Source organism: Elephantulus edwardii, unplaced genomic scaffold (genome assembly GCF_000299155.1).
Source record: "Elephantulus edwardii isolate Elephantulus edwardi_28Jun2011 unplaced genomic scaffold, EleEdw1.0 scaffold00003, whole genome shotgun sequence".
NCBI lineage: Eukaryota > Metazoa > Chordata > Mammalia > Macroscelidea > Macroscelididae > Elephantulus > Elephantulus edwardii.
The window spans coordinates 16,740,190-16,766,749 of record NW_006399753.1 but is presented as its reverse complement, the minus strand read 5'-3'; the positions used below and the strand labels follow the sequence as shown (position 1 = coordinate 16,766,749).

The 26,560-nt window shown below is 49.0% G+C and overlaps 1 protein-coding gene across 4 annotated transcripts in view; it reads right to left on the bottom strand.

The window, feature by feature from the left end:
• Nucleotides 1-26,560, bottom strand: part of MTSS1 (metastasis suppressor 1) — a 200,140-nt gene that overhangs the window by 41,748 nt on the left and 131,832 nt on the right. For all 4 annotated transcript variants that reach the window (XM_006879301.1, XM_006879302.1, XM_006879299.1 and 1 more), the window contains exon 4: nt 3,311-3,395. In XM_006879301.1, coding sequence (XP_006879363.1) covers nt 3,311-3,395 — 85 coding nt within the window. The remainder of the gene's footprint in view (nt 1-3,310; nt 3,396-26,560) is intronic.

The following is a 26,560-nucleotide window of genomic DNA, read 5'->3' as shown; positions in this document are numbered from 1 at the left end:
GGAAGACCCTCTATGAGGTGGATTGATTCAGTGACTGGGGTAATCGGGATGGGAGTGTTGGAGACAGTGCGGCTAGCACAGGACAGAGCAGAGTTTAGGGCTGTTGTACAAAGGGTCACTATGCGTCGCAAGCGACTCGGCGGCACAAAACAACACCACCACAACAACATTGAGCAGGAGAGGGAGCTCTGGTTAAGTGGTAAGGATCTGCACTGCCAACCCAAAGGCACTCAGTTCGACCTACCAGCTGTTCCACGGGAGAAGGATGGGCCACCTCTCCCCGTGCAATTCACAAGCTCTGAAAACCTATGGGGGGTCAATTCCAAACTGACAGCACATAACCTTACGCAGGAGGTCAGTGGTCCACAGCGTGCTCTGAAGAGAACCAGAATGATACACAACTCCAGCACGACACATCTCACAGCAGGGAGAAAGATGGGCAGTCTCCTCTTGTTAAGATTTACAGCCTTGGAAAACTAGTGAAGGGTCATTACGAGTCAGAACGGACTGGGCAGCAGTGGGGTTTGGTGGTTTTATCACAGTCATAAGGGGGACTGGTTAGAGCAACCGCGTTTCTCATTTCCTGGTTTATATTCTTAGTCCTCCTACTAACAAGCACAGCTGTGAACCAGAGGGTCCCCTGCTGGCTGCACAAAGGAACCAGCTGTGGAGTTTTACAAAAGGAAACCAAACCCCACACCTGCCAGAAGCCTTGAGGGTCAGACCCCAGCATGACTGTACTTTAAAAGGCGCTCTCTCTACAAAGAACGTCTCACAGGATTCTGATAAACATGAAAAGTTATAAGTAGGGTTTCAAACTGGTTCAAATCCATTTCCGTCACAACTGATGACGGTAAAATTAGAACAGACTCAAATTTTTAAGATTTGAGTGGAGCAAGACACAAAGTGTTAAAAACTGTAGGTTGAAGTCCTGGAATGGAAATGTGAAAGGGGTGTAGTGACCCCTTCAGGAGCCTTGATGCAGGTTAATTTGTGGGATACACATTCAACACGTCGTAGCTGGCTGCCATCTTTGAGCTAGACATGGCTGTTTCTGACTCTGCCAGTTATGACACTTGGTTGTCCTGCAACGTGCACGCTTCTCTTCTTTTCTAAGAGCGAGAGGACTCCTCCATCAAGGCATTAGTCTGTAATTTCTTCCTTTCTGGTTGTCATTCTGGTTCTCTAACAATCTACAAATTCAGACCTGTTCCAACTTTACTTTGTTAGCCATGTCTGGACCAAAAGAACTGGTGTGAAGCTCTGATTATACCATGAATACCAACTGTGAAGAACCCAGAAAAGTGCATTTGGAAATAATTCTTCTGAATCACTGAGTGTGAAATGACCCTGGGGCATCCTTGTGGAAAGGTAGCTCCACTCACAGGAGCCAGGTAAACCATGAAACCACGGTTTTCACCTGCGTACTGTTTTTTTCCATATCGTGCTTTCCTGCCTGACATTACTGTTGCTGAGCTCCCCTGGGGACCTTCCATTGGGTTTCTGAGGCTGTAAATCTTTACTGGAGCAAACTGCCTCCTCTTTCTCCTGTTGTTTGACTGGTGGATTCACACCAACAACCTTTCCGTTGGCAGCCCAACACACAATGCAATAAAGTTCACTGCTTTTGAGTCGATTCCAGTTTGTTTGGACTCTCCAATGGGTTTGAAAGCAGGATTGGCATCCACTTCCTAAATAACGTGCCTCCTGAAACTTCATGAACTTTGATAAATGCTGATAGTTTCAGAGGGGCTTCAGGCCTTTTGTTCACAGGGTCACTATGAGTCGTGCTTGACTTGAAGGCAATCAACAACAACAAGAGACTCTCCATTTCTCTCCCAAGGGGCAGTTGGTGGATTCAAACTGGCAATGTTTTTGGTTAGCAATGTCACACCTACAAACTATGTCACCACAGCTGTCCCTATGACGCACCACACCAGGTTTGTTCTGTGCATGCTCCTTGAGAGGAGGGCTGCGGCTTCTCTGTCCTGCTGTACGTCATACACCTGAAGTGGTACCTGGTACAGTCAGTGACTGGAAGACAGAGGTGGCTGTATGGAGGTCTCCTGTCATACAAGCCGTGTGAGGTGGGACACGGGGTCATAAAGGAAACCAGTGAGGGGCCGTGAAAGGAACAGTGTGCACGCTGCAGAGCCCTTGACAAAGGTGAGGGAGAGAGGAGAGAAGCCCACACATCACCACCGGCTACACAGGTACACACTGCTCAGTGGTTCTTAACTAATTTTTGGAAGAACCCTCAGAGGAGGTAGTAGCCCTGGCAGCAGAAGCATTAGACATAGAGCTGCTACCTGGATGGTCTTGGGTTCAAGCCCACCTGCCACTTCCTGGGAGACTATCCCTCCCACAAAGATTTACAGCTCAGAAAGCTGATAGTGGGAGCGTGGGTCTTCATGAGTCAGAACAGATCCAATGCCGGTGGGTTTGTGTTTTATACACAGGTGGTCTTATTCCTTACACAGGCTCTGGGGCACCACTGAGTTGACTTCTGACTCGCAATGACCCTCATGACAGACTGGAAGTGCCTCATGGGGCTTTTCAGGCTGTTATTGTTACAGAAACTGGTTACCAAGACTCATGAGGTGGGTTCAGGCTGACAACATGTCAGTCAGCGTCATCTCAACCACCATGGCCAAGATTCTACCGAATTAGGTGGTAAAGCCAGGACTCCAGCCAAGGTCTGCAGAGACGGGGCACTTCCTCCTATTCTCCTCTCTCCACTGTGGTGCCCTGATAAGGGGTCAGTGTGATTCTGCTTTCACAGGCACTCAGACAACACCGTGCCCTAAAGCAGAACTGGGCAATCTGCTGAACTAGGATGGTCTGCTGGGAAACCAGCATCCGTGTTCACTTGAACGCTGGTGACCTGAAATCCTTGTGTCATTGATACCCGTTCTGGACACGTGAAAGCCAACAAGCAGCTGACTGAGCTGTCACTCTGGGGCACATGGGCCTGGAGGCAGCACCGAGGCTGAGGTCAGGGCAGGAGGTGGACATCTCCTTCCACGCTGCAGCGCCTTGACTAGGAAGCCCCAGAGGAGGCCTGGGCTGAGCTCCTGGCCTGATAGACTGTGAGGTCCCACAGATAGACAGGATCCTGCAGGGGACCCCCGCCCCCAAGGGCCAAGATCCAGGCTGCCTGGTTCCCGCTGTGTCCCCAGAGCCAACCCAGTGCCTGACACAAGTGAAGGGGGCCGTGTGGCTGTACACGCTACAGAGATGCATGTTACCACTTCCTCCACCGGTGACCAGGCAGGGCCTCTGTCCGCCCCCCAGCTCAGTGGCCCCTCACCTTGAGAACTGCCTCAGCTTGGCCTCGATGCTTCTGTGCCGCATGCACATCCGGGTCAGCGCAGATCCGATCTCCCGCGTGCCACCTGGGAAAGCAAAGAGAGCCAGGGTTGAGTGGTGAGTAGCCGCCCTGAAGCCAGGGGCTTCAAACAGGAACAAAGGACTGGAAAGCAAGCTCATCTCGCCACGCTGCAGACCTTAAACGATGGCTCCCAGTGGCCTGGCCGTCCAGGTACATTGTATCAGGATGCAGAACACGGAATTGATAAATTTACACTTAAGTACACTCATAAACACACATATATGTTGACCCACACAGACTACCAAAATGCAATTCAGAGCAGGTCTCATTATGCTCTGAGGTCTTAGCTCAAGATTTCAGTTGTTGGTGAGAGTCATTGAGTTGACTTTTTAAAAACAAAATAATTTATTAATTTTAATGAAAGTTTACAGAGACTTAGGATTTCCAGTCATTCGTTGTTGCACTTTTCTCCCTGCCCACCCTCTTCCCCTCTAAACCACTCTTCTCCTTGAAAGAAAAAGAAAAACTCTTTCATTGTTATGCAATCCCTCCCCTCAAGTTCACTCCACTATGCAGTCTTCACTCTGGACTTCTCTAATGACTAGAATACCCATTCACATATCCCTTTTAAACAGATCTCTCCCTCTTCTGTTTCAATGCAATACACATCACTCCTCCCCTCCTTTTTTGTCTTCCCTCAACTCTGATGTCAGTCCCATTTTACAACAGTGGCCCTATGCAATATTTGTCCTTTTGTGACTATTTCACTCAACATAAGAGTTGACTTTTGACTCACAATGACCCCCAGGACAAAAGAGAACTGCCTCACAGGGAGCTCTGATGGTCTAATGGCAAGAAGATGCACTGCAATCCCAAAGGCACTTGGTTCGAGGCCACCAGCTGCTCTGTGGGAGAAGAATGGGCAGTCTCCTTCTGTGCAATTACTTGCCTCTGAAAACACGTGAGAGAGTCAGCTACGGGTCGGTTCCGACTCTACGTTAAACAAGAACAACAACGGGTTTTTAAGACTGTAAATGTCACAGAAGCTGGTTACCAAGACTTCTCACATGGCCATGAGGTGGGTTCTCTATTCTGATTTTCTATAAATGCTAACTGATTCAGTTACTGATTTTACAGAACAGGGTTCAGATCTTTTGTTCATAGGATTGCTATGAGTCGGACTCAACTCATCAGCACCTACCAACAAGAAGAAGGAAGCCTGGAGGCACTATGGTGGCGCGGTCTGTAAAGAGCTGCTCTTTAACACAAAGGCAGGGTCACTCTGGTCACTCAAATCCACGAGTGACACCTGGGGAGGAAGATGAGTGACCTCCTTCCATGAAGTTTCCAGGCTCAGAAGACTCACTGGGGGTCAACTATGTGTCGGTTCTCACTTGGCAGCAATGAGAGAGGGAGTTTGTAAGGACCCCTGGTGGCATAATGATTGAACCAGATAGAAAGGTTGCCAGTTCAAAACCACCAGCCGCCCCACAGAAGAAAAGATATAGCAGTCTGTTTTCTTAAAGACTTACAGTCTTGGAAACCAGATGGTACCATTTTAACTCAGTCCTACAGAATGACTAAAAAGTTGAAATTGATTAGATGGCATGGGTGGCAATTTTTTTTGCGTCCCAAGTTTGCTCAAAACAGTTATCTGATATTTAAGGAAAAGCTGCAGATCCTTTCTTCCTCACCTCTGGTAAAGTAATCCTTTTTACATTATTTAGAACAGCTATTAAGGGGACTTCAGTTAATTATCTCCATAACCCATGTTCTAGAAAATCAGAAATTTAGAAAACAGCAAAACAGAGGCAACTGAAATAATGGAATCTCTCTGAAATGGCTGTGGGTAACAGTAGCAAATAAAAAAAGAAAACGCACAGAAAATGGTTTTGCAGACTGCAGTGGAGTGTGATTTCCCGAAATTCCTGCCATTCCTTCCCCAGCCGTACACCCTTTTCTGAGATGGTTTTATAAAGCTTCTCTTCCTCTGCCCTCTGGGAAACAATGCTTTAATCAGCACACACTTGGGCGTGGAGGGCAGTGGGGACCACAAATTGCAAGCCCAGATGGTAACACTGCACCGTAAGCTGGAAGGCCAGGCACTATTAGAAATGTTACGAAAACACTGGAGCTTGTGAAATCTGGGGGAAGTTGACCAGCAATGCACTCTTTTAAACAGACCAAGCCCTTCAGAAAGCCGCAGGAATTTATGGCAGGTTGAACTAAGTCAAGTTAACAGAAAAATAAATGTCCTCCCCCCGCCCCAATGAGCACTGGGGTCACTGTGACAGGTTCTAGGCTCCTCTCTGCCCTCTCTTCAGAAATGCTGACTTGCTGGTCCAGTCAACTCCATGTATTATGCACGTCATTCTGCAAAAGTAGCAGCTTTCTAGAATAATTTACAACAGCAAAACACAATGGCTCGTGACACATATTATATCTTAATATTTACTTTTTAAATTTTTCTTTTAACCTGAAAATTCTTCCATGCCACTGTAACCAGGCTTCTCAGCTGTGGCACTGCTGACATCTATGGCCAGCGGGGGACACGTCGTGCACTGGACAATGTTTAGCAGCAAGCCAAGAAGTCAGCAGCAACCCTGCCCATGTGTGACAAAGGAAAATGTGGCCCCCCCCAGCCGCCAACGTCAAAACATCAAATCACTTCCCACCCCCGAGTCCATTCTGGCTCACCGCAGGAAGTCTGCTTTACAGGGATTTCAATAGTTGTGATCTTTCAATGGAAGCAGATTGCCAGGCCTTTCTTCTGAGGGACCTCAAACTTGCAATTTTTGGATTAGCATATCTGTGTGTTGTTTATAGCCTCCAGGGACCCAAAATATGTCCTCGGATGAAACCAACTGTTTCCTCAGGAGCAAACTCACCCCTGTTAAGATTGTCTGCTTTCAAAGAACCTGGACGGAAAGTAAGTGTCCTCCGAGGTTGACTCTGCCAAACAGTCGAAGGTCTTTTTTAAATGTCCCTTAACTTCAGGCACCTGCATCCCCTGTGCTCCTGTACTGCGGGTGACACGCTGGACCAGCAGAGGGTGCTGTTTCCTCTGTGTCAACTCTCCCCTGGTTCTCTAAGCTCTAACTGCTTCAAAGCCATGATGAACACTATCCCCAGGGAACGAGATCCTCCTTTTCCTGGGCCTTCATTTGATTAAACGTTAATAAGCTGGCCACACAAGGCAACGAGCATGCTCAATTCATTCCTGGGGGGAGTGTAAACCAGCCATTTCTTTCCTGGAGGAAAATCGGCAGCACCCACCCACCAAGAAAGTGTCCCCTTTAACTCAGGAGCCCCGTGGCACAGAGGTTAGAGCACTTAGCAGCTACGCAGGAGGGTGGCAGTTTGAATCTACCAGGCACTTCATGGAACAAAGACGAGGCCTTTGGCTTCTGTAAGGATTTACGCCCAGGAAACCACACAGGGTGGTTCTACTGGGGCCCACAGATCGCGATGAGTCAGAATCGACACAAAGGCAGTGGGTATTAAAAAACATTTTAAACTCTTTGACCCAGTGGCTCTAATCTTAGGACTTAGCTTGAGGAAATAACTTGTGGTTGTTGTTAGGTACCATGGAGTCAGAACTGACTCATAGCTGACCCTCCTGCAGGATTTTAGAGGCAGTAAATTGTTCAGGAGGAAACTGTCCATCCTTCTCCCACAAGAAAATAACTTAGGATGAGAGAAAAAGTCTTATATAAGACCTAAACCAAGCCCCGTGCCACTGAGTCAATTCTGACTCCCAGAGAGCCTAAAGGACCCGCAAGGACCTGGAAATAAATCTAGAAATCAATCCCATCGCAGGGAGCTGGCTGAAGGGGCCGAAAAGCACAGCCACATGACGGATGGGTAGCCAGGCCCTGCAAACGCTGCAGTCATAGTCCTGGGGAGCTGGGCCGCTTGGGATGTGCTCGGCGCTGGTCTGAGAGTCTGCACGAAGGAACAGATGGTGCAGTTACCAGCTCAACTACTCACTGAGGGGCAGGTGGTTCGAATCCACCCAGAGGTGCTGTGGGAGGCCACCAGGGCAACTGGACCCCCAAAAGTCACAGCCTTGAAGATTAGGGAGTAGTTCTACTCTGCACACGTGGAGGTGACCACATGATCGTCACGACCCTTAGAGGCTGATTACATCATTCCCATTTTATTTTTAAATTTTATTCTTTTTTTTGTGGGTACCATCAAATCAGATCTGAGTGGTATAGGAGAAGCTGTCCCTCCTCCAGCAGAGCATATGGTGGATTCGAACCACGTACCCCTGGGATTACAATGCAGCTTCTTGCCACCAGGCCACCAGAGCTCCATCATCATTCCCATTTTACAGACAGAGAAAGTCTATCAATTTGTTCATGGTTCCATTGCTAGTGACGGCACTGGTGAATCAGCGGTAGCATTCGCCCCTTCCATGCAAGAGACATGGGTTCAATTCCTGGCTATTACTTCTCATGTGCAACCACCACGTCCGACGGCCAGTGGAGCCTGTGTGTTCTATGGTTCTATGACACTGAACATGTTTCAATGTTGTTTCTGGACTTAGACTAGGAAGAAAGGTCTGGTTATCTGGAATGAAATAAAAACGCATTGCCAGAGTTGGCATGGCATGGGAGGAGACTGCCTGCCTTTCTCCCTCGGAGCTGCTGGTGGATTTGAACGACCAGAGGCGCCACTTTGGGTCAGCATAGCCTGTGGGTCACAAGGGTCCCGTCCCCAGCCGCTGGGGGAAGGTCAGGACTGGACAGCATGCCCTCACTGTGCACAGCTGCCCTGAGTGGCTGGCTCTAGGAAGTGGGATCGAGGTGAGGCTGTCACTCCGACAACAACGCTCTCTGCTCTGGAGTATTTCTATGCAGTGGAGATGGAGAGGCAGGAAGTCACAGCACAGGACACTCTGCTGAACTTTGTTTGCTTACTTCTGCTCACCTGGAAAGTTGGTACCTTGGGGATTGAGTTACAATCCTTGCTGAGTGACAGAGGTCTAAGGGTTGAGGGGCTGCTCTTTGTCATACAATGCCTCAGTTTCCTCCAAGACACAACATAGAGGTGAGAAGAGATCCCCTAACAGTCAGCTCCCACCCCACGGCCGCCTCTCCGGAGATTTCTGCAGAGCGCACTGGGGGTTTTTCAGCCTGAGAGGAGCCCCAAGCTTCTCACAAACAGCAGAACGATGGTGCAGCCTGGGATATGGATGTGCCTGGGGAACAGGAAGCCCAGTGGAGGAGGGAGGAGAGGAAATGAAGGACCGCAAAGGAAACTCTGGTGCAGTGGCAGCATCTGCGGCAGGCAGGCACCAGGCAGGCACCAGGCAGGCCTGCAGATGCATCCCTCAGAGGACACACCCTTCAGCATTTCTGCTGAGCTCTGCAGCACGGGGCCCTGACAACAGGCCCATCTGCAGAGGAGAAAACACACCTCCCATGCCCTCTCGGACCTCTGCTAAAATATAAAATATTAAAAATACAAATCGGCGGGTGTGAGTAAGCGTCAGAGGAGAAGAGACTGGAGCAGATGCAGGCATCGAGAAGTTCCATCTGCCCGCGTCAAGTGACTGGCAGAGGCACACACGGCCCCTTGGGGATGAGAATAAAGAGAAAAAACTAAACTCACTGCTTTTGATTCTATTCTGGTCCATGGTGGCTCCATATGACAGAACTGCTACCTAGGGCTTTCTGAGCAGAAATCCTTAGGGAACCTGGTCATCGAGCCTCCTGTGGTCCCACCGGCTGAGTTCGAACTATCAACCTTTAGGTATGTTGTTGTTGTTGTATGTCATCAAGTTGGAACTGATCCATAGCTGAGTGTTCAGTGGGTTTTCAGAAGCAGTAAATTGCATAGGAGATTTCCCATCTCTCTCCCATGAAGCAGTTGATGGATTTGAACTGTGTACCTTTGTGCTGGCAGCTCAATTCCTCACCACCAAGCCACTTAGGATGGTAGTTGTTAGGTACCACAGAGTCAAGTATGACTCACAGCGCCCCTATGAACAACAGATCTGAACTCCATGCCATCCTGTACCATCTTCCTCATCTCTGACACATGTAAGTCCATTGCTGTAGTCACTGTGTCAATCCTGATCATTGAGGGTCTTCCTGTTTCACTGGCCCTCCTTTACAACCATGATGTCCCTCTCCAAGGAGCAGCCTCTTGTGCCAATATGCCCAGAGTATATGAGGTCATGCTTTGGTGAGTACAAACCTCTTTGGTCACAGGGACCAATGGAATGGGGACAGCTCTTGTTTCTGTATTCTGGGTGCCCGACACTGCTGCTGGCTGAGACATTTGCCATTTGGGGAGCAAATTCACCAGCTGCCATTTCTGAAGGCAGACACAGGCTGGGCTTACCTTCTCTAGGAGCCAGAGATATCTATGGGCAACCTACAGAAGATACAACGAAAATACAAGAGGCTTGTCTTAAAGAGAGGCACCCTGGTGGTGTGGTGAGTTACATGCTGGACTGCTAACTGAAAGGTCAGTTGTTTGAACCCACCAGTCACTCCAAGAGAAAGATGGGCACTCTCTTCCCGTTAAGATTTGCAGCCGTGCAAATCCAATGGAAGACTGCCATTAATCAGCACTGACTAGAAGAAAGTGAGTCTAAGAATTTGGTACATAGTGTGGACTGTGGGGAGCAGCTAAGCCAAAGGTTGACGGTTCAGCTCTACCCGTTGAACCACCAGAGAAAGATGGGGAGTCTCCTCTCACAGAGGGAGCTCTGGGGCATAGTCTGCAGGGAGCAGTGCTGCCAGCCCAAAGCGGGGTCTCACTGGCCATTCAAATCCACCAGGATCTCCACTTACAGATTTACAGCCTCACAGACTTGGTGGAGGGTCACTCTGAGTCAGAATAGACTCCACGAAGTGGGTTTGGTTTAAGGTGTGTCTCTTTGCAAGGCTGAGTGGATTAAAAGCCAGGGCAAGGAAATATTAGTGTATCAGGTTTATACAGCTGCTGTCATGTCAACACCGACTCACGGTGACTCTATGTGTCAGTGTACACATACCCGATACGTAGTAGGGCTTTCAATGTTGTGACCTGTAGAAGTGGGTCATCAGGCTTACCATCCAGGTGCTTCCGGGTGTGTTCACCTCAATGACAACTAGCTGGTCAGTGAAAGAGAAGAAGACTCTCAACAAGATGGACTGGACCAGTGGCTGTAACGGCAGTGCTGAGCATGGCAGAGGCGGTGGGAATGGCTCAGGGCAGGGCACAATCTCCATCTGTTGTTCACAGCATTGCTGTGAGTTGTGGCTGTGCGGGAGAAGGCTGTAGTAGGAGGCCAGGTGGCATGGTGGGTAAGTGACCACTAACCAAAAAACTCTAACATGAATCCACCATCAACTCTGCAGCGGAAAAACGTGACACTGTGCTTCTGTAAAGATGCAAAGCCTGGCACGTGCTGGGTTCACGACTCTGTCCTACAGGGCTGCTAGGAGTCAGAATCAGCTAGTTGGTAACTGGTTTGCTGCAGTGTTAAATGACAGTAAACTTAGTAGCTTAAAGTAACACAAATCTATTTTCTTATAATTCTATAGTTCTGACAAAGACAAGTCCTTCTGTGACTAAACACAAGCTAGAAACTCAACTGTTACAGCAACTTTATGAGCTGAGTATTTCTGTTCTCATTTTACAGATGGAGAAAACAGAGTGCAGAATGATTAAGGACTATAGTGAGGGTCAACTGATTGGGACATTTCCTGGGCTGCTGTTGCTTGGAAAGTGGAGGGTCCATGAAAAGAGAGAAAGATCCTCAACAAGATACAAAACAGTCACCCTCATTTCAAGGGCTGTCCAGAGCATGATGGGCTGTTTAACAGCATCTCTGGTCTCCATCCACTTGCAGTCATTTATCATCTGCACACTTGGGAGTTATGCTGTTGAGAAACATCTCCACAAATCTCCCAGTGTCCTCTGATAGGGGTTTGCCCCGCTGAGAGCCACCTTAGGGGGTTCCTGAGCCCTTTTCCCAAGAGGAAGGTGGTCACTGGCCCAGACGCTGGGTCTGGGGCACCACACCAACAGACCTGCTATGCAGGCAGTATCCCACAAACAGGTGTCACAGCAGCTGTTAGAGGCTACCTCATCCCTCCTCAGCTTCCTAAGCACAGAGGTAATAGGTAATGTGCATTATTTTTTAAATTTTCTTTTATACTGATTTGCTTACAAAGTTAGTATATATTGTGTTTCACACTATCCTTCATTCATACTGTATTTCATACAAACATTCCCATTCATCATGGTGGGGTGGGGTTTTTTTGGTGCCGAAACCCGGGAGCATTCATTATGTTTTTATACAATTAAGCACCATTGAAGTATGCCCACCAGATCCCTGTTGGATCTTCTTAGCCATTTATTTTGCATTCTCTTAATGAAAAAATATTCCACTTGCCCTTAGAAGAGTTTCAATAGGAAACATACAGGTGACATTCCACATTGTCAACAGGGACAGGGGCTCTCCCCCACAGCCTGCAGGTCACATAGATCTACTACAGGCTACTGTGCTCAAGCTCAAGATGTCAGAAACACCCCAATAATGGTGAAAGGCAGCACCAAGCCCGGGGAAGAGGATCTGGGGTCACAGTCCACCAGCTGAGGATGCAGCAACACTGAGAACCTACAGGAGCTCAGAGGAGGGAGAGGAAGGAGGAGGGAAGCGACTTCAAATGACATTATGACCCTCAAAACCACATGATAGCACATGACTTCCTCTGGACTCGACCATCAGCCCTATTTTAAAAAATCCACAAAAAAACCACCAACAAAACCAAAATAATAACCCCAACTCATTGCTCTTGGAGCCAATTCACAGCTGACCCGAGGTTTTGGGAGGGTGCAAATTGTACAGCTTGTCTTTCTTCTGAGAAGCTGCTGGTGGATTTGAACCAGCCCCCTTCAAGTTAGCAGTGTAACTCCCCATAAACTAGGCCACGAGAAGAAAGGTTAAAGCTTAACCCAGATGAAGCACTTTCCTCTCCCCTCCCCACTGAGATGTGAGTGGACCAGTGTCTGTCCCTGAAAATCCAAGTGTTACTCAGACACTTCCCCCCCAACTTCCAGAGACGGTTTGTGTGTGTGTGCTAAAGCAGAACTGTGCTCTGCAGGATTTTCAGAACAGAGATCGCCAGCCCCTTCTTCCAAGGCACCTTTGGGTGGACCTGAACCACCAAACTTTCAGTTAACAGCTGAGTGTGGTAAGGAGTTCTAGGACCCAGTGAATTACATTTTCAGGGGCTAACTCAAAGGCTAGGGGGTCAAGTTCCACAGCTCCACAAGAGAAAGATGGGAAGTCCCTCCCATAGAACCCGACAGTATCAGAAACATGAAGAGGGGCTGCCACGAGTGGGACCTGACTCCATGGCCATGGGTTGGTTTATTTGGTGCTGCTGGTGGAATTCCGAGGCCTGCGTGGGCTGCATAGTGTTTGTCTCTTCTTTGTTGCATAAACCACACCTGAAACGCATCAGCAATAATTCCCAGTTTGGATTTCGACATACTCTAGATTCTCACAATTCCCTTCCCATCCCTTACAAATCCCTCATCTGCACTTAATGTGGTGGCAATTTGGTTTTGTGAAAAGCAGCTTGCTTTTATTACATCTTGTCTTTCTGAACATGCTGCTCATTTTGTAGAAGCAACAAACCCTGTCGTTTCTCTCATCTTATCAAGGTTTACAGAACTCCTAATTAAATTACACAGTGACAGCCCAGACGACCAGTACATACATGTTTTGGGGTGCACACCTGCTCGAAGGGCCAGAGACTCAGGGGGAGGCTGAAGGGTGGATGCCTGGCACAGACGCTTGCTTGCTGGGGGCTGACAGAAGGCATGGGTGGGCACATTTTATAAAGAACATAAGGCACAGGGGTTAAAGCACTGGGTCAATGAATAGACAATTCAGATGAGGCTATCATCAGCCAGCCTCTAGGAAACTTCACAGCTTTAATGGCTGTGGCTAACAGCGACCCAATGGACAATAAAGAAACCCTTGCTCAACCATGGACTGTCAAGAGAACAAACAGGTCTGTCCTCAAGATAGTGAAATCAGACTACTCCTTGGAGGCAATGATTTTGAAGATCCATCGCACATTCTTTGGGTACGTGACCAGGAAGGACCGAGCCTTGGAGAGGGACATCATGCTCGGAAGGGTGGAGGGATGGCACGGGAGTGGAAGACTCTGGACAAGATGGATTGATCCAGTAACGGAGGTAATGGGGGTAGGTGTGTGGGAGTCAGCGAGACTGGCTCAGGACAGGGCCGACTTCAGAGCTGCTGTACTTAGGGTCACTGTGAGTCACAGGTGACTCAACAGCACATAACAACAACAATTAGACCCACAGCATATGTTGTTGTGTTGCATCAATTACAACCCTATAAACAAGAAATTGATGAGCCCTCGCCCTCCTGGGCGCCATCCTCCTTATCCCTGCCATGCTCAAGCCTGTTCTCAGAGTGACGGAGTCAATCCATCTTGTTGAGGGGCCTCCTTTCTTGCTGACCCTCTACTTCTCCCAGAACGATGTCTTTTCCCAAGGACTGCTGTCTCCTGACAACATCTCCAACTATGCAAGGATCCTTGGCTAAAGAGCTTTTAAAGACGTGCATTCCTAGAGTTCTCTACGTTGTTTATTTTTATCCTGCAAAGCCTTAAATCATCATAGCACCAGCCTTCTTTTGGCAAAGAACATCCAACCAGAGTCCAACTCCTATCAAGCCCTGCCCTGCCCCTCCCTAGGCACTGGGGTCACTTTGGAAGAACGGAGAAAGGAGTCCGGCGGGGACAGCTGAGCTTCGATATAGGAGTGAGCCATCTCCCTTCTTTCTGCCTCTCCAGCCCCTGAGTTCAGGGAGCCAGGATTCTGGAAAGGTCAGGTGTCTTTTCACCTTGGCAGCGACTGGAGGGCTGCCAGGCACTGCATCACAGAAGCTGCCTCAGCGTGCGTCAGCTGCGCTTGGGCTGGGCAGGGTGGGCGCACGGCTGGGGCCACCATCTGCCGCCCAGGGGGATGCCTGAGGTCGGCACTCCACGCGGCTAGCACAGCTCCGCCGAGATGCATGGGGCGGGGGGTGCGCCTCCCCCTGCAATCTCACTGACATGTGTTGGGATTCTTCCACTTCACAGCTCTAAACGATGGTGCTTGGTCTTTGAAAGGGGGTGTGAAAAATGCTTCAAGGCTGCACTCAGTGGTCAAAAGATGGCAACACCCAGTGTCCATCACCAGACAATGGAGAAACACAATGTGCGTAGTGCAACAGAGCATTTTTCAGCCATAAAGAGAAATAAAGTTCTGCTATAGGTTCTCAATCTTTTACCATGGACTCAATTACATTTAATCTGAGAGTAGGATGGTGAAGAGATTGAGATTGTTAGTTAACAGCTTTAGTTTGCTTGGTTCCACAGCCAACACTCTTGGCACCAGCAGCCAGGAAATTAAAAGACATATTGCAATGAGAAAGTCTGAGGTTAGAGAACTCTCCAAAGTACTGAAGAGCGATGGTGTCACTATGGAGACTAAGGTACACCTGATACAGGCCATGGTCTTTGCAATCACTTGTTATGCATCAGAGAGCTGGACAATGGCTAGGGAGGACAGAACGAGAATTGATGCCTTTGAGCTGTGGTGCTGGAGAAGAGTATTGAGGGTACCATGGACTGCTAGGAAAACAAACAGATTCTTCCTGGAGAGGGTTAAACCAGGCTGCTCCTTGGAGGCAAGGATTCTGAAGCTTCATCTGACACACTTTGTAAAGAGGGACTGGTCCTTGGAGAAGGACATCATGCTTGGGAGGGTGGAGGGACAGTGCAGGGGAAGAAGACCCTCTATGAGGTGGACTGATTCAATGACTGGGGTAAATCAGGGTAGATGTGTCAGAGACAGTGAGATTAGCACAGGATAGAGCAGGGTTTAGGGCTGCTGTACATAGGGTCGCTATGAGTTGCAAGGGACTCAAAGGCACATAACAACAACAAGTTTTTTATTTTTTTTATGGTAGTTTTTTAAAAGCATCTTGCTTTTATCTTATCTTTGTAGATATTCTATTTATTAAGTAGAAGCATTTCATCTTTTAGTTCCCTACTCATCTTTCAAACTTTTATGAATTGTATAATTCTGTGATGATAATCTTTCCACTTCATGCATACAAACTTGGATGAACACTGAAACATGACATGAGCCCTGGTGGGGCAATGAACTAAGCCATGGGCTGCTCACTGAAAGGTTGGTGGTTTGAATCTACCAGTTTCTCTGAGGGAGGATGATGTGGCCGTGTGTTTCCACAGCCTTGGAAACCTGACAGGGTAGTTCGACTTTGTCCTATGGGGCTGCTAGGAGTAAAAGTTGATTGGATGGCAGTGGGTTGATATTGGAAACAGGATGTTGAGTGAGGTAAGTTAGACACAAAAGAACAAATGCCACATGATCCCACTTAATATGAAATACCCAGAAGCAGTAAGGCATAGAGACTAAATTCATGAATGGTTACCAGGGGAGGGTGGGAGGAAGGGGTAATGAGAGGCATGGCTTAAAGGGCACCAAGTTTCTGTAAGGATGATGAAAAAATGTGGTACTACATAATGGTGACTGTCACACTATACGGGCTTCATAATTAATGCCACTGAACTATGCATACACAAAAAATGGTTGAAATACCAAATGTTTTGTTATATACTTATTTCACTAGAATAAAACTTTTTAAAATAGTATAGAGGCATGAGTTTGAATTCGAATAAGAAAAGAGAGTCCATGATTTCTCTAAGCAGACAGTTGAAATCTCGGTGTCCGAATTTGCTTAGACCAAGCACACTGTCCCCCAACATTCAGTCCGAGGGGAAAAGCTATGTTAGGTGTTCAGTGACAACCAGGAATATCCATCCAGTCCACTGGGCGAAATAGAAAAGGCCATCAGGTAGACAAGAGAATAACATCACGGATGCAGGTGGGAAGGCCTTGGGGCTCTGGACAATACCTCTAGCTGACACTGAAGGAGAGGCAGGCACACCTACATAACGTGGGTCCCCACAAGTCACCTTGCAGCTAGACAGGTCACTCTCTCGCCCTCCTTTAAATAAATGAGCTCACGATAGTCTGGCTGTTGCAGGGAAGACACTACCTCCATCCTCAACAATTAGGAAATGGGTTTGTAATTGTGCCGTGTTATCAAGTGACAGTGCCTTGTCCCATGGAGTTACAGTCACATCATCTCGTCTCCAAAACATCAAGCGATGCATTTTAATGGTGGCCTCAGAGCAAGCACCCTGGTAGTGTCATCTGTGACTTCTTAGGTTGTTAATTGAAAAGTTGGTCGTTCAAATCCACCAGCCTCTTGGAGAAGGACAGGATTTGGCTCAGGAGCCCGATGGGAGGGTCACCACGTGTCAGAACTGACTCAACGTCAGTAGGTCGGTTTTCAGAGCTGGAAGGGGCTTCCTTGAGCACTGAGGCACAAGCCAGCAGTTCCGTGCTGTCAGAATCACAGTCTTATCTTTAATTAGCAGGTATGTGTCTGGGCACCCTCGGGGGCTCCAGCTTGCTCTCCCGTCTCCCGTTCTCATCCTCGCTCTTCCTCGGCTGCGTTTCTGTGAGGCAGCTGGCTCCTGTCAGGGGGACTGGCGTTTTCATTAAAGGTCAAAGAAGGCATGCAGGATATTAAGAACATCAAATTAACACACCATGTTTCTCTGGCTTCATCAGCGTTTTATTTTTATCCCTGGGCACGGAAAGATGGACAACTGTGAGATGGTCGTGTCGTCTGATGCCCTACATCTGTTCAGCTGCGGCGAAGGGAGGGAGAGGGAGTTACCACAGGCCCTTCAGCATGGAGGCAGTGTCCTCTCAGTCACATTAGCCCTGAAGACGGTTTCAAATCACCAAACAACATCCAAGCGCCCCGCCTTAGCCCTGAAGACAGTTTCAAATCACCAAATGATGTCCAAGTGCCACACCTTGGCCCTGAAGACAGTCTCAGATCAACGAGAATGTTCTGTCCATGGGATTTGGATCATCTAAATGCTGTCACGGATGGGGAGCTCTGGTGGCTTAGTGGAAAGAGGCTGTGCTGCCACTTCAAAGGCATGTGGTTTGAATCCACCCACCGCTGCACAGGAAAAATATGAGCAAACTCTTCTCGTGCGATTTACTGCCTCTGAAAACCCACTGGAGGGTCAGCTAGAAGTCAGTTCTGACTCAATGGTACACAACAACAACACCGACAACAACAAATGCTGACATGGGAGCCCTGGTGGTGCAAGTGATTAAGCGCTCAGCAGCTAATGGAAAAGTTCGCAGTTTGAAAGCACCAGCACGAGAGGAAGATGTGGCAGATTGTCTGTCAAGATTCATGGTGTTAAGTAGAAGTAATACATCTGTAAGTTCTGGACTCACCTTTCAAACTTTTATGAAACGTGTAATTCTGTGAAGACAGTCTGTACACCTGACGCCTACCCCCGGGGATGCACCTTGAAATGTGAAATGAGTCCCGGTGGAGCGACACTCTCAGCCCCGGGCTGCTCACTGAAAGGTTGGAGGTCTCCTCTGTCCTCTGTGATTAGGTGCCATCGGTCACCCTGAGGCCCTATGAACAGTAGGAAGCGTTTTCCTATTCTCCTGCCCGCTCACGGCCTCCTCCGCACCTCCGCTCACTGTCACAGTCACCCTGCCAGTCCATCCAGTGGACGGTCGTTCCCTCTTTCGCTGACCCTCTATCCTTTACAGCATGGTGGGTTTCCCCCAAGGACTGATGACTCCTGCCAACATGCCCAAAGTACGTGAGATGAAGCTTCCCCACCCCTACCTCTCCCAGCAGTCTCACAGCACTCCCGCAGGACTTCTGGGGGCCCAGAGGTAAGGGACTGGGCTGCTGGTGCAAAGGGAGGCAGCCTGAACCGACCAGCTTCTCTGTGGGAGAAAGATGGGCAATCTCCTCCCATGCGATTTACTGCCTCTGAAAACTCGCTGGAGGGTCAGTTGTGGGTCAGTTCTGACTCCACAGCACACAACAACAATGACATGTGGGTTCCTATAAATCAGAATCAAGGCAATGGCAGCGGCTTAAATGTGGTCAAAATAGAAACTTGATTTCAGGAAAATGAATGGGTGAGAGAATGGTGTGAAAATAATTAACATAAAATGCTCTTTACCAAAAGGTTGGTGGTTTGAACCCAGACAGATGCACCTCAGGAGAAAGATCTGGAAATCAACTTCCAAAAAGAACGAGACCCTCAAGGAGCCCATTCTTACCCTGACACACGTTGAGGTCCCCATAGTCAGAATCAACTCAGCAGGAATTACTTTTTTCAAACTTAGGTTTTGATTTAATGAGTGAGAGGTAAAGATATTCTTACCTAAACAAAGTGTTCCTTATCTAAAACTTACAAAAAATTTTATTTACAAAATGTGTGTAGATTTTTCTATAAAATGTTACTTATTATAAAACTTAGATAAAGGGAAAATCCAACCCTGTGTCTACTTGACGTTCTTCTGGACAGAAGTGGAAACACTTAAAAGATGTTCAAAAATAAACCATTCGGGTCCCCAACAAAGGAAGGGTAACTTCCTGTTTGTGACAATGGCACTCCTAACTGCCAGCGACAATCTTCAAGGAAGAGAAAAGCGCACCGAGGTTCCTGTCCAAGACGGTTTCATTTCACCACCATCTACAGAAGAGGGTGGCAGAGAGCCCAGCTGGTGCTTACGAGCTGGCTAACACCAGGCGCCCAGCACAAGCCAGGGAGGGTCAGGGCCCACCTCTAGTGTCCACTCAGGGAAGGTCCTGCTAACTGTTCTCAGACCACTCTCCAGCCAATCTCACAGCCTGCCTCTCTGGCTTCGCAACTTCATAAAGCAGAGGAAACAAAACCACACACAATCCCACTGCCATCTGGCAGCTCCGGGCCAGCAAAGGCGAGGCGCTGGCAGGCACCGAGACCAGTCTCCCTCCACCTTGGTTTAAGGGAGCTCTGGTGGCCTAGTGGCAAGAAGCTGCACTGCAATCCCAGAGGTACAGGGTTCGAATCCACCAGATGCTCTGCTGGAAAAGGAGGGGAAATCTCCTCCTGTACTAGTCAGATCCAATTTGACAGTACACACAGAGAAAATAATAAAATAAATTTTTTTTTTTTTTAAAGAGTAAAGCAGAAATGGTAATGTGGAAACACAGACACACAGACTTGTTCGCACTACAGGGAAAGCATCTGAGGAGTGAACACATCCCAGCAGAGGTCTCTCGGGTGCTGTTCCGATGGAATCGTGCTGGATGCAAAGCCCTGCAGCGATGCCACTGAGAAATGGCCGACACTTGTCACGCTGACCTCCCATGGCGAGGTCTGCCTCTGGCTGCGGAACACCAGTGCAGACGTGGCACAATGTGTAAAACCCACTACATCTCCTTAGTTCATGAACGTTTGCCATCAACAGGAGCAGAGGCTCACCACCCTGGACAGCACCCGTCTCCCAGGTAGAATGCATACAATGACAGATGACAGATACGGACATAGGACACGGGCCAGGTGAACGGTGTCCTGTGCTTTAGGGCATCAGAAGAAGCACTCCAACGTCCATCTCCCCCAAAGGGGTGGCCTTGCACCAAGACCCCAGAGAGTGAGTCCTTGAGGTCCCCTCTGCCTCAGAATCCCCAGTAACCAGGCCACAGGACCAGATTACTCTCGTGTGTTGCTGACCTAAGAACTATGGTGTTCTTTAAAGCTGCTTCTGGCCATTTCTGAAGGAACCTTGGTGGCATGCTAGTTAAGCACTGGGCTACTCATTGGAAGGTCAACGGTTCGAACCCACGGTCCCTCTGAGAGGGGAAGTCATGGCAGTCTGTTTCTCTAAGGACTGGAGCCTAGGAAATTTCATGGGAAGTTCTAGTCTGTCCTGTAAGGCTGTGAGTCAGAATCAACTTGGCCACAGTGGTTGGCAACTTCCCTGAGCTCAGAGACAAGGTACAATAACTCAGGATGCCAGCCTGCCGCTTCCCGAATGGGATAGCCACCATTACTGAGTGCAGGCAATGTGACCCAGAAACAAAACAAAACACAGCAAACTCACTGCTGTCAAGCTGGAATCAACTCACAGCTGACCCACCATTGGGTTTCCAAGGCTGTAAGTCACACGAGAGGAGAAAACCTACCTTCCTCCCAAAGAGCTGCTGGTGGATTCGAACTGCCGGAGATGAAAGCGTTTAGGTCAGCAGCGCAGCCCCCCCCAGGATGTCCCCAGAATTTCTTTACAATGTAACAGGTACTTGAAAATGCATTACATTCATTGTTCCAATTTTTACTATAGCCCTCCTGCCTTTAAGTAACCCTACCCTGATTGTACCAAGGGGCTTGGAGGGGTTAAGGACCTCACCCCAGTCCCATGGGAAGATCCAGGAATTCATCCAAGGCTGACTGCATCACCACTCCTCTCAACTTCTCCATTCTTGGGGGTTATCTCCCTGTTGAGCACTCAGCCACTAACCAAAAGGCTGGTGGTTCAAATCCACTGAGAGGAACCTCAGAAAAAAGGCCTGGTGAACTATGTCCCAAGTGCTACAGTCATCAGAACCCACAGGACACAGTTTTGCTCTGTCACACACAGGGTCCTCTGCTTGGTCAAGTCCCTTCCCCATTCCTAGACCAGCTGGGTCTTTGCCATTGTGCTGTGTAAGATCCCACTGCCTTCAGCAGATGACCAGAACCATCATTCTCAGTCCTCAAATCATAGGCGGAAGCTGCGTCCCTGATTTTTCAGGATGAGCCTGTGACAGGCAGTGAATGGCAAGGATCGCAAAGAGGCTTCCTTTCCTGAGCTGATGTTGGTCAGATGGCACTGGATTCCCAGGCACTCCCGGGATTCTGAGGCTCAATCTGGACTCAAAAGAAACCCGAGTGTCGAGATCGGCCAGCGACGTCTGCCTCGGGTGCAGGTGCAGTGGAGGTGCATCCTGTGTCTGACACCCTGGACTGGAGAAACCACAGAGCAGTATAAAATGTTTCTGGCTCTGCGGTCTCAAGTCCACTGTGCTTGCTTTCCAACCTAGAAGGCGTGGCATACTGTGGTCACCCATAGGCTTGTCCTTGCCTAACTTTCAGAAGTAGATTGCCAGGTCTTTATTCCTGGTTCCCTGGGGCACATACAAGCAGTATTGTGGTTATCGTTTGTCCTGGGTCTAAGACTTCACAGGCCTGTGTCCACTATCACGGTGTGTGCACACCATGGACGGAGGAGATTACAAACAAACCACCCTGAATTCCCGACATCTGCAAAGCTGTATGGTCTTGAACGGCTTAAGAGATAAAGTCACACGAAGGGACGGACCAGATACGCACGCATCCAACAGTCCTCTGAAAAGCAGCTACCTCCAGAGAGGTGCTCAACCAGCACTCTCAGGAGAGGGCAATGAGAGGTGCTTTACACGAAGACTCCCCCACGCACACTTTCCACCCAATGGGGTGAAAACAAAGAGCGCAGGTGGCCCCAGAGCCGAGATCTTAGAGGCACGCCTGGCCTGAGGTTCAAGATCAAGGAGGTTAGGCAAGCAGGACACTGACATGTCAGTTCAGTAAAGGATCCTTAGGTCAATGTCTGGCCCATCAGCCTGTGAGCACCTACTGTGTGCTGGGCAGAACCTAGCAAGAGCAGAGGGGTTCTTTTCTGCGGAAGAACATGAACAAAAGGGGTAGAGGGAGGAGAGAAGGTTAAACAAAGAACCCAATCTTTTTAAGACCCAGGGCTGATACGCACCTCTGAAGCCCCCAGAAGGTTGGAGCGGGGCCTATTAAAATGTTCACAATATGCAGAGCATATTTTTTTAGCAGATAATTACCAACAGTCTCAGGAAGCCCAGGTCTCCTCATTCGCTCGCTGAAAAGCCTTTGCGGAAACACATCTGTTGCCATGACAACAATCACTTGGCTGAATATAAAGAGGGACAAGGGACCTGCCAACGGGTATTCTCAACAGTAAGCTCGGAGATTTCTTAAAGCCACTTTCTCAAAGCCTGCAGCACCTAGGGGTTACAGCGTCTAAAAGTGGAGCCAGACCTCAGGGGGGAGTGGAGCCTGGAATTTGTTCCTGACTGTCCCACCAAACAGTCACCCAGGATGGCTTCCCTCAGCGTGTTTGGGAGGAGAGGGCAGGAAGCTTTGCTCGGAAGCCACAGTAATCTCTGAAGTGCAGGGAGGACAAGGAGGAGGAAGAGAAAGCTGTTGTTTGAAGAGCCTTTCCGTTTCTGGGTGGTACAGACAGCTAACGTGTTTGGTAGATCAAAAGACTGGAGGACTGAACCCACCCAGAGGCATCTGAAGGAAAGACTGGCCACCGACTGAAAAATCAGCCAGCGGGAATCCGAAGCTGCACAATTCTGTCCTGATCCGCATCAGGGGCAAGGCGAGCCCAAGCTGACCTGGCAGGTGGTGAACTCCTTTCTAAGCAGGTTTAGCCAGAGCATGATGGTCTCTGTGCCAGTGGCTGTATGAGCTCAGTGGAGTCAAAACACACAAGAACAGGGTGAGAAGACAGCTGCTCTCAGGTCCTCAACGTAGAGGCGGTTTCTACTCCAGCCTGGCCATTCGTGTGGTCACTGCTAAAAAGCAGCACAGAGGACGCGGGTGGTGGTCAGGGAATCACATGAATGGCTGCATATGACAAAGGCAAGGATGTGAACCTCACTTCCATGTCTCACATACACACAGCTCAGGGCTCCTCAGAGCATCAGCCAAGACGGTTCTTCTAGAGCTCTTGTCCTCAGTCATCGTTTGAGACAAAGTCTTACTAAATTCACAAGGGAACACATATGTACAGGAGAGGATTCAGAGTAGGGGACTCTGAGAGTGAGTGTGTGTGTGTGTGTGTGTGTGTGTGTGAGTGTGTGTGAGTAACAGCATCATAAAGGTGGTATAAGTCACAAAGAAGTGACAACCCTCATCCGGCTCATGTGTGCAGCACGTTTGAGGAGGACCCTTCTCAATTCCACTGGCCTGGGAACACGTGCCACTAATTGATACAGTGAGGCTGTATGATGACCGATGACAGATGGCCAGGAACATCTTCCTGGCCAGAACCTCCAGCTTCTTTCACAACAAACACCATAACTTCCCAAATCTCCCGTCTGCATCTTTCAGCAAACACCATGAGTTGGCCTGAGACAGCCATCCAAAGGCCAAGTCTTGGGTGTAATTCATACAAGACAAAGGAAATACCTTACTTTAGAGGCGGAGCCCTGGTGACACAGCAGGTAAGCACGGGGATGCCTACCAAAAGGTTAGTAGTTTGACCCCACCCAGCAGCTTAGTGGTAAGGAACTGTACTGCTGATCCGCAGGTACACAGTTCAGATCCAGCAGCTGTTTCAAGGCAGAAGATGATCAGTCAGCTCTCATGTAATTTACTACCTCCGAAAACCCACTGGAGGCCAGCTGTGGGTCGGTTCTGAGTCAACAGGACTCAACAGCAGCTTCTTTGTGGGACAAAGGCCGGGCCATCTGTTTCCATGAAGAACACCATGAGGGACAGAGTTTTCGGCAGTGAATTTTCAAAAGTAGGTCACCAACGTGCTTGGCTGCCTTACACAACGGCTTCCGCCTTTCCAGATGAAGGTGGCAACACTCATTACAAGGACAGCTTGGACTCAGAACACTGTCCTCAGCACCAGAGGCCCACCAGGGCTCATTTTCACAGAACCAGAATGGAAATTAAGACAGCAGGAATAAGCAAGTGCACCCCAACACACAAAGCCCATAGCAGGGAGGGCTGGGGGCCGGGATCCCAGGCACAGCAGCTTACCTGGCCGAAACCCAGCACAGCACCCCTGCACAGCACCCCTGCACAGTACCCCTGCTCCCTCAAGTGTGCATTTCCTGTGCGTAAGCCTCATTCAGTGAGCGCTCCTGGACATCACAGAGGGCGTGTAAAGCCAGCAGAGACAACTGGCTGTGGGAGGAGGGGACAGAGGCACACAGGGCAGCTCCGGACCACGAGGGAGGCAGAGAACAAAGAACGGAGGGAGCAGACACGTTCCTGTCACAGAGAAGAACCGGGGAGCTCCCGACTGTGGTCGTGCCTGCGCTCCTTCCGGACGGCCATGTGTGCCCACGGAAGACGGACCCACCAAGCGGTCATTAGGCACAGGATGCTTTGTGCGCAGGAGCTGAAAGGACATATTTACAGCCCCTAAGGCTCGGCCCATTACCAGTTATTACAAAGCTCGTGCTGACCTTCCGGGTAGAAAACTCGGCATCAGGGATCTTCCAGAACCAAGCAAGAAAGTGGGAAGAGTGATGGCATTCTAGTGAGTTTAGCATGTGTATGTGTCTATGTACACACATAAGACAGACAGACACACGAGGGGGCCTACGGCCAAGGCCAGATATAACTGCCCAGCAATCCTGGCCACTGGATTAACCCTGCATTGGACTTAGCACATATATGCATCCCATGGTAGATGAATAATTTTTGCATTAGAAAAGGAGATGACGTCGACTGCACTTTTTTTTCTTTAAGTTCTAAAGACTGGGAAGCATTTGTGGATTAAATAATTACAAGACTTACAAGACCAGCTTCACTCAACCAAAATTGCTCCATGCTGGCAAGCAAGCAGATGCCGGCAGCCACCATGCCTCGGTACACGTCTCTGAACACAGAGGGCTTTGTGGTTGTGAAGAGGATGCCTTTGGGGGCATTTCTCTTGCCCTGGAAGGACAGTCTGATTTCTCAAAGCACTGGATGGATGGGAAGAGGTTCCACTGGTTATGCACCTATACCTGGGCCCCAGGTTACATCACTGCCCAGACCTCTCAGCTGCACCAGGATCCAGCACCCTGACATCTTGAAGGGACACTGTCCTTCTATTACAGCAGCCCAGGAAGGATTTTCTTTGATCCCCAAGACTCTAGATCAAGGCTGCAGAAACCACCTCAGCTCAGGAGACCTTGATAGAGAATATTGGGGGGCACATAGACCTGTGGCAGGTTTGAGACCCAGACTTGGGAACTAGGTTGGCAAAGTACTTGGAACAGAGATCCAGGAGCCAGCTCTGGCCGTGTCCACTGCCCCACACATCATGCAGACTGGTGGATGCCACCACCATGCCCCCCAGAATGCAGTCTGGTGACGCCTACTTCTTACTAGCTTCTCAATCCATTTTGGAGGGAGGTGCCCTTAGCTAGAATCCAGTGGAGCTAGGATTCTAACTCAACTTCTGGGAAGAATGACAGCTCCAGTGTCCTCTACACTAACCCGCTACTGTTCATCAGGGTAACTCAGCCTTAAATGTGCAAGTGGTTAACATGCTTGGCTGCTAATGGAAAGGCTGGAAGTTTAAGCCCACCCAGAGATCCATCAGCGAAAGGCCTAGTGGACTATTTCTGAAAAAGCCACTATTGAAAACTCTACGTAGTGTCACTCTTTGCCAACACCTGTGGGGCTGCCATGAGTCAGAAACAGCTCTGTGACAATGGTTGGTTGTATCAGTGTACTTGGCTGTGGGATGACCACTACAGGTTGCCATGTTTTTAATTTGTAGTGGCTGTGGTCAGTAGTCAGGGAGTGGCAGGCGATGACAGGAACTCTCGGGCCCAGGGCAGGGCCTCATCCTTTTAAAGTGAATGAAGAAACAGCCTAAGCAGAACTGAAAAGTACAGAAAGAAAGAGAAACACTGATTCAGGAATGTCTCTTAAGCCCAGCTGCCCATGTAACTGAAGTGCATGTCTATATGCTATGAGAATAAGAGGTCACGGGACTAACGCCAGGCTTCTAAAACTTTAATACCCACTGGGATCAGCTGGGACCCTGTTAAAATGCAGACCTTGGGATTCAACAAGGGCCTCCTCAGAGTCCATGTCTGCAACAACCTCCCAGATGTGGTCAACACTGCTGGTCCCAGGACCAGCTGGTGAGTGACAACAGAGAGAGAGACCAATGAGCAATCCTCTAGCCAAGTGGGGTGCTTGCAAATGCCCGCTAGCCAAGCGCGGCCCCGATTTAGACACCAAACAAGGTGGGAACAAGACTCGGCCCGAGTTCTGAAAGGCTATTCTAGTAAGAAAGGTGTGAATTCCCAAAGTGAAGAGGGTCCTAAACAAAGAGAATTCCAGGGCCCCTCGCAGACACTGCCATAGGGTTCAGACCAAGAATAAGAAATATAATATAAATAATAATAAAGCAAGAATCGCAATAAACCACACATACAAAGAGTTTGGTTTCCAGCGCATGCGAAAGGTTTTTGTTTAGCGTCATGGAAAA